Source organism: Symphalangus syndactylus, chromosome X (assembly GCF_028878055.3).
Source record: "Symphalangus syndactylus isolate Jambi chromosome X, NHGRI_mSymSyn1-v2.1_pri, whole genome shotgun sequence".
NCBI classification, from domain to species: domain Eukaryota; kingdom Metazoa; phylum Chordata; class Mammalia; order Primates; family Hylobatidae; genus Symphalangus; species Symphalangus syndactylus.
In genome coordinates, this window is record NC_072447.2 from 96,842,635 (window position 1) to 96,856,934 (window position 14,300).

Here is a 14,300-nt window from a genome sequence, read left to right on the forward strand (position 1 = left end):
CTCAGGGTTGGGACTTCTAGTTTGGGCGTCATCTACCAAATCCATATATCTAAAGCAAATATAGTAGATCTAATCTGGTGGTCCAGTACCTCCAAAGATATGGAATACACCCCTGAAATATCCTGAAACCTTTTTTTTTTTTCAGAATCCTTTAATAAGCAGTTATGTCAATCTGAAAGTTGCTTACTTGTACTTTATATTAATAGCTATTCTTGTTTTTCTTATCCAAAGAAAAATCCTCTAATCCCCTTTTCACATGATAGTTGTTACCATGTTTAGGCATTAGTCACATCAACCCCTCTCCTCTCCCAAACTTCTCTTCTTCACATCAAACTTTATTAGTCCCTCCTTTATAATGATTCCTTGCCTCCTTTTATCCAGATCAATTTTTTTTCACTTTGATGCCCAGAGCTGAAGAAATGGACTATTGTATAAATTATTCATTGCCGAGAGAATAATTGCATTTTAAACCTATATTATAACAAAGAATAATGATTATACTTTGTGATTTGTAACAAATACCCTTTATTCTCCCTTAACTATTGAATTAAATATTTTAATTATTTGTATTCTCTTTGACTATCTTGGTATATTAAAGTATTATCTTTTATAATTTATCAATGGTGGACACTTTTATAGGTACTCTGTGTCATTTTTGATACTGTAGGTATCTTATTTCATTTATCTTTATTCTTTATTCTTAATGTACAGATTCATACTATTTGATTCAGAACAAATTTATCACTAATTAACAGAGTGTCAATTATGCTAACATCTCATTTAGTGATTTTAATTTAAAACAGTTTTTGTTAACATGCATGTTTAGGGTTGGCTTCTTAATAATTTCTTCTTCCTCTTCTCTCTCTCCTCTTCTCTTGGTCAGTGTTGTGCGGGTTAATACAACAAACTGTAACAAGTGTACCTGGTATGGACTTGTTGTCCGGGACGTACATTTTCGCGGTCCTGCTAGCATGCGTGGTGTTCCACTCTGGCGCCCAGGAGAAAAACTACACCATCCGAGAAGAAATGCCAGAAAACGTCCTGATAGGCGACTTGTTGAAAGACCTTAACTTGTCGCTGATTCCAAACAAGTCCTTGACATCTGCTATGCAGTTCAAGCTAGTGTACAAGACTGGAGATGTGCCACTGATTCGAATTGAAGAGGATACTGGTGAGATCTTCACTACTGGCGCTCGCATTGATCGTGAGAAATTATGTGCTGGTATCCCAAGGGATGAGCAGTGCTTTTATGAAGTGGAGGTTGCCATTTTGCCGGATGAAATATTTAGACTGGTTAAGATACGTTTTCTGATAGAAGATATAAATGATAATGCACCATTGTTCCCAGCAACGGTTATCAACATATCAATTCCAGAGAACTCGGCTATAAACTCTAAATATACTCTCCCAGCGGCTGTTGATCCTGACGTAGGAATAAACGGAGTTCAAAACTACGAACTAATTAAGGTGCGTTTTAAAATCACTTTGTTAAAGATATCATCTCATTTTTTAAAGAGTAAAATAAAATGATATTAATGTATTTCAAATTTCGAGTAAGCCACCACCCCAATTTTTCAAAATTTATGTAATTTAAAGCATAGTGGAGAAAATTCATCAAAGCAGTTTTTGCAATTACATGAGGATTATGAATTTTCATGGTATGTATATTCATTTTCAAACAGTTGTGTTTTCATTAATCTATAAAGGGATCAGACAAGGAGGTCAGCCCTGCTACTTACAAATCAGTAGTTTGCCCAGCTTCATTCTTTTAATCTGTCCAGTCATGCTTCTGCCAAAAACTTGACATAAGCAAATCATTAAGAATGAATCCATAAATCTGATTATCAAGTTTTCCTAGTGATTACTTTAGATACACAAATTTTATCTTGCCATTTGATATGGTGCCAAATAAATCTATTTGAGAGGTGACTAGAATAATTTAATTTATTACTAGCATTTCTGAACATATATAGATAAGTATTTTTCATGAGGATTTCAAGATAAGGCAAGGTCTTTAGCATATCCTGAATCATCAAATTGAGATTAAATTTTATTCAATGTTCTGTTAATGTTAAATATTTTCATTTTTTTTACAATTATTTGAAAACAGTGTTCATTTGTTGTAACGGGTAAGTAAGCCTTTTAACAAAAAAGATTCAATCAGTTAATTTGAATAACGTATTCTGGCTTGATTTGGGTCTTAGGATGGAGAAGGTAGAGAGAAGAATAGATAGAATATTTGATATTCTTCAAAATATGTGCAGAGGGGCCACATTTATCAAGTTAATGATCAATTCTTTTTAATTTTTTATATGATATAAAGAGTGATAGATAACTCAGATTTGGGTATGTGAAATAGTACAATGCACTTGAATGATCTTGGAAAATATATGTTAATGAAATAACAAATGTGCATGTTTCAGATAGATATGTTCAGGGGATTTTCACACTTTTCTAAATATTCTGCCAAACTATGATCTATATATAACTAGTGTTAAAAATATGCCCCAAAACATATAAATAAGACATTCTGATATATATCATCTGAAGGTTTTGACCTGGAGGATATATAATATGGGAAAATTGCTCAACTGATGCTGATCTATTGTAAAGATATATTTGTTTATAAATTCATTCAGAAATGGAAGGCTACAGACCTCTTGAGCAAATTTCAGTGAAATGCAGATATGTTTGAGTATATGAAGTGAAAACAGAAAGAGAAGGATTTGGAAAGAAGGGAACCCTTGAATACTGTTGGTGGGAATGTAAATTAGTACAACCACTAAGGAGAACAGTTTGGAGGTTCTTCAAAAAAACTAAAATTTAGATGATTTTTAAATGAGCACTTTGGGGTGAAGTTCCTGCAATGACATCTCCTTATCTGATGAAATGGAAAAATATTCAGGAGTCAGATAGATATGGATCACAGTTTTGTGCTTACCTCTTACCAGACATGGTACTTTCAGCTTAATCTTTTTGAGCTTTAATTTCTTCAGTCGTAATATGAGGATGATAATTATCACAGGGGCAGAATTGGGAAGAATAAGCACTTAGTATAGAGTAGACATACCTGCATAAAAGATTTTTGAAGATGCTTTAAAACATTTAAGTACTTATAGAAATGTGAGGCTTATCACTTGACATAATAAATTGAATAACAGAGTGGATAGTCTCTCTCTAAAGCAACACTTCACAACAGAATTTTCTGCAAGGACGGTAATCTGCGTGAGAACAATGCAGTAGCCACTAGTCACACATAGCTATAGAGTCCTTGAAAGTACTTAGTAGCTAGTGCTACTAAGGAACTAAATGTTTAATTAATTCCATTTTAATTTTAATAGCCACATGTGGTTAGTGGCTATCATATTGAACAGCACAGCCTAAACAAATAAAAAATGTTTATTTGGACAATAAAAATTAATAGATAAAATCAAAATGAGACCTTACCAAGTTTAAATCAGATATTGGCAATAGGGTCTCTTCAACTGACCATCTTGACAAATGTGTTGTTTTAAAATGTAGTGCTTTATTCAAAGAATAATTTTGTCATGTCTCCCTTAGGGCAGCTTAATGAACTTCCAAGAAATTTCTGATTTGTCTTGAAAGCTGCTTAACTAATTCAAATAAAACAAATAAGCCTGCTGGCATAATTTTAGCTTCGTTAAAATATGCTTTCATTTGACATTCTTTGAAAGATTGTCAGCAAATGACAAAAGGTCTCACTACAGGTTCTTAGATTAGTCTTAGAAATGCTCTAAAATTTCTTTCTGTTTTAGAATGTGTGATAAGCCTAAAGTAACTATATGATGTGCCTAAAGTACTGGGGCATTTGTATGGCCCCGTGGACAAATACTGTTTTGACTGCTTGTTAAAAATAATGAGAATGGAACACAAAGCATAGCCCCCGGCATGCAGAGGGCCATGACATGGGTGACTTTAACTGAATGCACTTTGACTTGCAAAAAGGCCCTGTCATGAAAGTGACATATATGCTATGGGAAAGGAGACTTAAAGAAAAAGAGAGAAAAGAAGCATGTGTTGATTCATCCATAAACTTTAGTAAATTTTACAATGTGAAATAAGTAGGCCAACCATAATAATTTCTTTTAAAAATCCCTTTGTCCTGCAGAATAGGATGAGAATTTAATTAATATTAATTTGCTCTACTTTTGTTGAATAGACAAGAATAGCAAAATCACCGTTTATCCTAACTAGGCTAATATAAAATGTGTATGAATAGTTCAAATAGCAAAGGGAGAGAAGGGAGAAATATAGAGAAAAATTCTAGGAAAAAAGCTCAATTTAAATATTTAAATAGGTCAATTTATACATGAAGGCGTCATACTATTTACTATTTGATATTAATTAACTGAAATTAAAGGCATTGGTGGAAAATATTTATTAAATGTTTAAAATGTATGTAGTATAAAATTTCATAAGACTTAAAACTTAGAATATTGATTTCTAAAACTAATATATATATATATCAATTTAGGTTACCTTTTTATGAGTTTCAGTATACCTTGGCACAAACAGGGCAAGTATTATTTCACATTTTAAATATTTGGAAAATGAGTTTCAGAGCGATAATGTATTATGCTTATCATCATATGACTGGTAAATGAGAGAGGTAGGAACCAGAGTGCAGTTCCTGACTCCTAATCAACAGACAGATTGTAGATGGATAGATAACCTTCAGAGCAGGATCACTGCAAGTTCATGATACAAAAGGAAAAGAGTGAAAGAAAGAAAAAAGACTGGGTGTAGTGGCTCACACCTGTAATCCCAGCACTTTGGGAGGCTGAGGCAGGTGGATTACTTGAGGTTAGGAGTTCGAGACCAGCCTGGCCAACACAGTGAAACCCTGTCTCTACTAAAAAAAATAAAAATAAATAAAAAATTAGCCAAGCATGGTCGCGGGAGGCTGAGGCAGGAGAATCACTTGAATTCGGGAGGCAGAGGTTGCAGTGAGCCGAGATTGCACCATTGCAATCCAGCCCGGGTGACAGTGAGAGACTCTGTCTCAAAAAAAAATAAATAAATAAAATTTAAAAAAATTAAAAAGAGAAGAAGTGGGGGAGTGAAGTGATTACCAAGTAATTCTGCTTGTTTAAAAAATAAGTAAAAATAAAACTTACTTATGTGACTTTGATGCGATTAATTTTCAACTTTTTAATGGATCATGTTCCTCTCTAAAGAAAAAAAATCATCTATAAGAGTTCTTGATGTTATTAATAGTTGCCACTTAAAAAAGAATCCAGATTTGAAACCTTCTCTTTTCTCTCTTTCAAGTAAAATCATACTGCAATGCTAATTCCCTATATACATATAGCTATTTACATACTCACACACATCGTACTACACATTGTGGTATTTGAAAGAACTGTTGTTCAGGAGTAGGAAATCACAGATCTCTTTAACTTTCACTTTTTAATTCAGATGGCCTGTTATTTATAAAGCTTTTTAAAATATTGTAAGTATTTTTTGACAGGGAAGCCAACATTTTCACAAATAGAAACATCCCTCAAGCACCGAGTCTGACTCAGAATATGTATATAAACCACAGGGACTTCCTTCTTTTCTCATGGTAGGAACTCAGGGGAAATTAGTTTATATAATGATGTTACAGTTATTTTTATTTTCTGCTTCAAATTTCCATCTTCCCTGGCGTATATCAACAGTCACATTTCTGTACTAGCCCAGTGACAGTGTGCTGATTGATTTCCTTAAGGCAGGCATGACAGTGTTTCAAAGGTTGACAATTTTTGTTGACAGAACGTGAAGATCAACTTTTTCTCAGATTAGTGATCCTACTCAAAGCCTTCCCTTGTTTCTACCCATCCCATAAGGCATCCTCATCTTTTCCATGAATCTCAAAAGATCATTTAATCTGGGGTAGTCTTTTAACATAGCCAAGATGTTTGGGCCCTTGTTTCTATTTTAAGTAAACATCTTCCCCATTGATCAAGAGCTGAACTGCATTTATGAAACTAAGGTTAGAATTAGATTTGTTTTGCGATCTGGGGTTAGAAAATCTAAATTGTGAAAAATCTCACCTACCACAAGATTTAGAAATCTTGATTTAAATTGCCGAGAATGAGACATCAAATAATACATTGTGAAGACAAAGAGCAAGCAAACTTTGTTGTTCTGAAGAAATTAATATTTGTTAACATTATGTAACTATAACTCAAAGTGATGTGTAACATTAGAAGTGAGTAAAGATTCATTGATATCAGTGCAGAGAGAATATACTATAACAATGAGTATAACAATTTTAGAAAACTTACTTGGTTTATTTGCCTCCAAGAGGCTCAGAAGAGTTTGAATATAATGATTTCCTCATTTTTTCAAATATAAAATGAAGTTTCACTTAAAATTTCTCCATTTCAGCTTTAAGATTACTTGATTTTATATTCTCTGAATTCTATAATTTGCATATTAATATTTTTGATCTAGTGTTAAAAAGCAAAAGAGATGACAATCAAATGCTAATGACTATGAGGTTTCTGAAAGCTGGGGTTATTATCAAAGTACACTTCCAGTGGGGAAAAAATGACAACGTAAAACTCATTGTCTTCATAAATGAATCTTTATTAATGCTGTCAGATCTTAACAAATGAGAGTGTGACACTAATAGAATTAAGTTACTTTTGACTTCATTACTATTATCAGAGTCTTGGTTAGTGTTCATCATCCACTAATGCCTTTTGTTAAATACATCTGTTATTAATAATCCCACACTATGGATGGACACTTATGGAACATAAGTTGGACATCGTAAATAGTTCAATTCTGGAATTTATAAATTGAGACTCTGAAGAACAAATGTGTTCCCAAATCTGAATGATCTACTCACATCATGCCTCTTAACTTAATATTACCAACTAACTATAAGAAGCACCCCTAAATTTTATGTTATTAGGTACAGATTTATTGATCTGTTATTTCATTCTCCACTGTATCTAAATAAAAATAAATTTGAACTTAATATTATTCTTGCCAAAGGAAATGACTTAAATCCTAAAATAAAAACATGTTTTTATAAGACAAAATTAATTGGTATAGAATTATTTAATGAAAACATGAGGTTGTATTACACAGATCTAATTGTCTTTAACAATTTTGATCAATGCTAATAATCTAAGATTACAAATATCCCAATGAGGGTAGTTTTCTTGGCATAAATTATTCTTTTTGTCTACACTGATTTATATTGATTATATAACAACACTGCCGTGGAGACACTCTCTTAGTGAACTGAAGTATGATCTCTCAATCTTAGATAAAATAAATTGATGGATTGGTAAGATTTCTGTATCAGAGGTGGTGACACCTTGTATGAGAAGTGATGATAAAAGCAATAAGATCATTCTGCAGAAAACTTTCTGAGTTTGTTTGAGTTTTATCTATAAAATAATGTATCTATCTTCATGATTTTACCAGGGTATGAGTTTCGACCAGTTTTTGATGGAATTGGTCTTTAGCAAAAACTGTAAAGTGCCGAGGAAAACTAATTCTCATTTAAAAATCAAATACTGAAGAAATTAATATTCTCCCTTTGTATTTATCAGTCTACAGTCATCTTCACAAAACTAATCATGAATGAATAATTAAATAATCTAGTAGCCTAATAGACCAAATAAATTGCTTTGACCACAAATTAAATTTTAGTAGATTGTTGTTCAAGTGTCTTTTAATTTCCCAGTGCAGGTAGATGTCACTGGAGGAAGGAAAATATTGAGTCTAATTTAATTAAATAACACAGAACTTAATTTTCTTAATTATTTTTGAAATGTCCTTTATTCATTGGTCTTTTGCTTGCACAAATTATATCTTCACCAATCTATTCTACAAATAGGTAATAAAGTGTTTTATCCATAAAATGTTAAATATCTATTACTAGAGCACTAAGGGCATCAAAGTAGAATACATGTGGACACACACGTTTTAGCAATTAAAACTATAAGAATATCGCTAGTTATCTATTTTGTATTTCCTTTGAAATAGAAGAAGTACTTCTAGGTGAACAATCATAAGAAACCTATTGCTTATTCTTTATACATTGGAAGAATATTTAGTGGTAGCATGTTTTAATTGCTGCATGCACATATCTCTATACTTGCTGGTAAACTGAGGAAAGTAGTATAACGTCATATATAGGAAACATATTTTAAAAGACACATTTTGTAAAGTAAGTGTGAATTTTGTTTCATTAAACAAAACAAAGGATTTTAAAAGTTGAAAATCATAAAATGAAGTTTTGGATTATCTAACCTAATTTACATTTGTCTTTGCGATCTCACTTAATCCGGAATTTTATTTTATGTAGAGTATTATCATGAATATTTCTCATCCTTTTACTTATTTTATATATAGAAGTTCATTATTTTAAGCTTCTTCAATACAATGAAGTGAAATTCTAAAGAATGAAAAGCTGTTCTATTAAATTTTGTCTAGATGTAACAATAACTGACTGCTAACTAATATCTTAGTCTAATTCCAGTAATCTAAATTTAACACATATTTAATGAATGCTCAATATACAGTCTTGAGGGATAAAAAATGTGTTTGGAAAACAGTCAAGTGTCCCCAAGGAGGTTAATAACAGGCATTATCAGGATTATATTTTTGCTCTAATGATAGTAAAGAGGAAAGCATATTTATTTTATATACACATACATACGTGTGTGTGTGTGTGTGTGTGTGTGTGTGTGTATCTTTTTTCTTTCTTTTTCTTTCTTTTTTTTTTTTGAGACAGCCTTGCTCTGTTGCCCAGGCTAGAGTAGAGTGCAGTGGCACGATGGCACGATCTCGGCTTACTGCAACCTCTACCTCCTGGGTTCAATTGATGCTCCTGCCTCAGCCTCCTGAGTAGCTGGGACTACAGACGTCTGCCACAAAGGTTGGCTAATTTTGTTGTCGTTATTGTATTTTTAGGAGAGACAGGGTTTCACCATTTTGGCCAGGGTCTCAAACTCCTGACCTCCAGTGATCCTCCCACCTCGGCCTCCCGAAATATCGTGGTTACAGGCATGAGCCATCACACTTGGCCATGTTTATTATGTTATAAGAACATTTTATCGTAAATTGATCATGCTGCCATTAAGAAAATGGAATTATTTAAAGTTTTATTGTTTCAGAAAAGTTAAAATTTTATATCTATTTTTAGTAGATTTTTACCAAGCACTCTCATTAACTTATGATATCTTATTTTGTTACTAGGTTTGCAATTATGGCAGTAATACTTTTTGCCAATATTTACCTGCACAATCATTTTGAGACTGGAAATAAAACCTTTTGATGACAATGGTAATTCTTGTGCTAGTTGTGGTAATTACCTAAGTCTTTCTATTATCTTAATTCTCAAACTTGTTATCTGTACCTACAATTCCTCTCCTATATAATAGAGAAAATTAAAATTATCCTTATGTAGCATGCAGGGATATTATAAAAGCTAATGATATGGGTAAAATCTTTAAAGTTTGCTGAGTATCCTGAAGAAAACTGTTCTGTAAACAATAGTTATGGGTTTTACTCTGTAGGTTGAGGTTATAGTCTTTCACAATTTTTCTAAGAGTTGATGCTTTTTACTCCTTAAAAAGCCTACTTTACGACTTAAACTTAGTTTTCCATACATATTTTATGTATGTATACAGAGAAAAATATGACAACATTAATCTATTTCTTAATCAGTGCCACTGGCTCTACATTTTTTTCTGGGCCTAGTTCAGTTTTTGTTTTGTTTTGTTTTGTTTTGTTTTAAGTCTTCCATTTACCCTCTTTGGCTTATCTCTTGAATCGAATGTCCCCTCTTCATTTGTCTTTGTCTCTTCCTGGCCCTCCATATGACAGTGATACTGCTAATATGAGTACTTTCTCATATACTGCCTCTACCGTCTGGAATTGCTTTATTTACATCTCATTCATATGCCCTTATTTTTTTAAAAAAGACTTCATCTCTTGTCTTTTCTTTTTTCAAGCTGAGAACTTATTTTTCTATCCCTTTTCTAAGACAATCACGACTGTTTTTTTTTTCCAGTAGATTTTGTAGAACAGGTATGTAATAACACACTTGAACTTTTTTATTTTTAATTATTCTAAATTAAATAGGTTTTAAAATATCCTTTTTCAAGCAGCAGATTTGCTATAACAAGCCTTTCCTGGATGCTAGTATGTTTTTCTGGCTTATAAGAGAGCCAAGATATCCTCTGAGGACAAGAGTTGTTTAGAAGAATTCATTTAAAATAGTTTGACCAGGGAAATATAGCAGAATAAACAGTCTGCATCCTAAGGACAGTGGAACAAGAGGAGCATTGCTGTCAGTAATGAAAATAATGAAGTAAATGGTTAACAGAAGAACAAAGTTGTGTTCTAGATAATAATATACTGCCTCTACGGTCTGGATGCATGAATTCTAGAGAAACAATTTAATGGACTATAAATAAATTAAGAAGTTTAAGACTTTATAGATTACTTTTAGTTGAACAGAGTGCTTTATTTAAGTCACTGAATGATTACATGGATGAATTTTAGGTTGCATATAGATATCAAAAAGCCAAAGAATATGGTCGTGCTTAGTTACAAACTAATGAATATTCAATTAACTCCCATTAAACTACCTTCAATAAATAAGTAAATATAAAATGAAGGCTACTTACATTGTTTGAATACACAATATAGTAAGATTCTGATGCTGATTATTTGATTTTCTATTTAGTGGTTTCATACTGCTTTGGCTTGGAGGATGTAGGTATTTAACAGATCCTGTGTGTTTCAGGAGGCATTTAAATATTTTAATTTTGCTGTGAGGAAAGTTATTCCTAAGGGATCAGTCACAGATAGCTATATTACCACCATCAAATGCATCATTTTCCTAGATTCCAACCCCTATGTAGAAATCTCCAAGTTGAAGAAGTAACAATGATCATGCTATCAATGTTTAATCCTTTGGAAACCATAGTAATGGTATAGGAATGCACCTTTTTAACTAGAAGTACTCACGGGCCTGGAAAAATGAAAATGACCTCATTGGGGAACGAATATACGGCCTTAAATTGGAAAATCGTTGGCTGGCTTCTGTATAGGCTATTTATAGCCTATTTATTCATCTGTAGCTTTTAAGATTCTAAACATTTCTCTATAATCTATTTTCCCTATAGTTTGAGGTTAATTATACTCTGTTTATCTATATGTTTAAGATCAAATACCTAACTGCTAAAATGAAAGCATTTTCATATAGCTAGAGCTCTCACACAGAAAACTAGTTTACGTGTAAGGTAACCAGTTTAATAAAACTGATAATCTCTTTAGCTATTAGAAATTGGATTTTAATTATTTATCTAATAGACAAGACTTCTTAAGCTATATTTTTCTACTCAAATATAATTATACTAATGGAAATGTAAGTAATTTAAAATTTTTCTCCGTTTTGTGGATGTTTTGTAAATTGTAATCTCATTGTAACTATGTCTGGTGTTCTACAATCTAGACTATAAAGGTGAGGGGCAAAAAAAAAGATTTCTTTCTGAAATAATGTTTTACATTACTATTTTACACCACAAAATAGTGACTGGCCTTATTTAGGTATTGATTAATGTAAGAAATGGCATTTTACCCAATAATCTTCCTGTTATTACCAGGCAACTATGGAATTTAGTGACGCAATTATTTTTGTTTCTTTTTTTCATCTTAAGGAATAAGTTCTTAATTAGATTAGATACAGCTATAAGTAAACATAAACTATGTTCTTATGTAACCTCAAGAGCTATTTTAGGCCGGGCGCGGTGGCTCACGCCTGTAATCCCAGCACTTTCGGAGGCCTAGGCGGGCGGATCACGAGATCAGGAGATTGAGACCATCCTGGCTAACATGGTGAAACCACGTCTCTACTAAAAATACAAAAAAATTAGCCGGGCGTGGTCGCGGGCGGCAGGAGAACGGCGTGAACCCGGGAGGCAGAGCTTGCAGTGAGCCCAGATCGCGCCACTGCACTCCAGCCTGGGCGACAGAGCGAGACTCCGTCTCAAAAAAAAAAAAAAAAAAAAAAAAAAAAAAAGTTATTTTAAAGTGTCTCCATGCCTTGTTACACAGTTCATTGACAATTGTTTAATCTGTTGCTGCTAAGTTTCCTTAAATTTGTGATTATTTCAATGAGTTAGTGACAGTTTATTCACCCATATTTGTGGTGCATTGCCACAAGGAATTATTGACACTTCTTTTTAATGACAACAGCTTTTTTGTTTTGTGTTTACAGTGTGATGTTGAGATCTTTGTTGTTTCCTCACAAATAACTGACTGCATAACTCTATGCTTTCCTACATGGTTAGCAATTGCTATTTCATGAATAATTGGATTTGCTTTCCTAGTTGCAATTATCAGTCGGTGCTTCTTAAAAAGATAACTTTATTTTGATGACTGCTTAGGCAATATTTATTATTAAGTATTGCTTTCTCAAATGATTTTTCACAGAGGCAGTGGACAAATGGTTTGACCTGTACAGTTTACAGTGTACAAAGATTCATTTTGTAGCTTAAAGAATGAATTATCTTTGTGTCCTTTGTGTGTGTGTGTATATTATAGAGACAGGGTCTCACAATGTTGCCCAGGCTGGAGTGTAGTGGCTTTGCACAGGCACAATCATGGCATGCTACAGCCTTGAACTCCTGGGTTCAAACAATTCCCCTGCCTCAGCCTCCTGAGAAGCTGAGACTACAGGCTGGCACAACCAGGCCCAACGTTTTTTGTACATTTTTTATCTATATTTTATCCTCATATGAATTTTTGTTATCTATTTGCCTTGTATAATATTAGGATGAGTATATCATTTATCCTCCAAATTAAGACAATTTTGGCATTAAATTAAACAGGGACAACCAGAATATGTAGTCACAATATTTAAAACCCCAAATTTCTACAGTAGTTCCTTCTTTTCCATTTTACATCCTTCTTCTCAAGGTCTGGTCTGCCTTGAGCCAGAGAGCTGCCATCTTCTGCAAAACATCAATGGGTCAACTATTACTTGCACCAGCTTGAACTTCACTCTGTTTTAATTTAGCAGAGCGATTCTCGAGCTGACTTGGTTCTATTGGCAAAAGACTAGCTTCTGAAGAATTGTCTAACAGCAGAAATGCTGTCATCAAGCTTACATAGAGTGAATTTTTTTCTGAGCTGGCATTGTTCATCTAATGCAGTGTTTTCTAAAGCTAAATTTTACACACACACAAAAAAAACAGACATGGAAAACGGGCATAATTGCATTTAGAATTCTGTTTTGGACATAAGATTTCTATTTCCTTTGACATTATTCAAATAGATGAAGACTATGTCGTTTGCTTCTATACACTGATCCACAAAATGTAGGAGGCATTAAATGTCTTGCCAAGTTACTAAACAAGTACAGTTTTCAGAAGCTCAATGTGTGACTGAGTTTCTCCTTTTCTACACATATTTCCCTAAATAGCCATTTGTCTACAGGCCACTTGAGTATAGCCTGAAGACAGGATGAGATACAGAACCACTTGAGCAGCTTTCCAAAATGAAGTTTTAGATTGTAGAGCCAAAGCTTTGAGTGGTTTTTGTAAGAGAGGAATCTTTTTTTATTTTTTTTTTTTGAGACGGAGTCTCGCTGTTGCCGAGGCTGAAGTGCAGTGGCGCGATCTCGGCTCACTGCAGACTCCGCCCTCCCGGGGGTTCACTCTATTCTTCTGCCTCAGCCTCCCGAGTAGCTGGGACTACAGGCATATTCTTTATGAGTTTATCTCCATGGACACATTCTTCATAAATACTTAGAACAGCTTATACTGTCTTCTATTATACTGGCTTGAAGATAATTGATACCATTGATACAGGATCAAGTGTTGTCTTTCTTTGTTCATCTACATTACAAAACATGGTGTCACCAATAATCTAATTGTTTTTGTTATACTTTCCTATTTTACTGGTTTGAAGATAATCGATACCATTGATTTGGGATCAAATTTGTATTTTGCTGTTTGTCTCCATTCATCAACAATACAAAATGTGCTGTCACCCATAATAGTTTAATTATTTTTGCATCGTATGTTTTGGATTTCTACATTCATTTGCCTAAATTTTTCACTCAGGGTTTTGGATATTATATATTTCATATGCAGCATGTATCATCTGATGGTGACTTAAATGCCTGTATCCTATTATAACAGAACTAATCACTTTTCTAAAGATAAGTTTGGTCCACAAAAAAATTTCTGCGTGCATTGACTCATTGAACCTGATACGATGAAGACTTCTACTTTACAATTCAACTATGCATATCAGGA

The 14,300-nt window shown here is 33.2% G+C and overlaps 1 protein-coding gene across 1 annotated transcript in view; it reads left to right on the top strand.

Annotated features, from left to right (window-relative positions):
• Window positions 1-14,300, top strand: part of PCDH11X (protocadherin 11 X-linked) — a 793,868-nt gene that overhangs the window by 47,533 nt on the left and 732,035 nt on the right. The window contains exon 2 of the mRNA XM_063634662.1: window positions 884-1,467. Coding sequence (XP_063490732.1) covers window positions 928-1,467 — 540 coding nt within the window. The 5' untranslated portion in view covers window positions 884-927. The remainder of the gene's footprint in view (window positions 1-883; window positions 1,468-14,300) is intronic.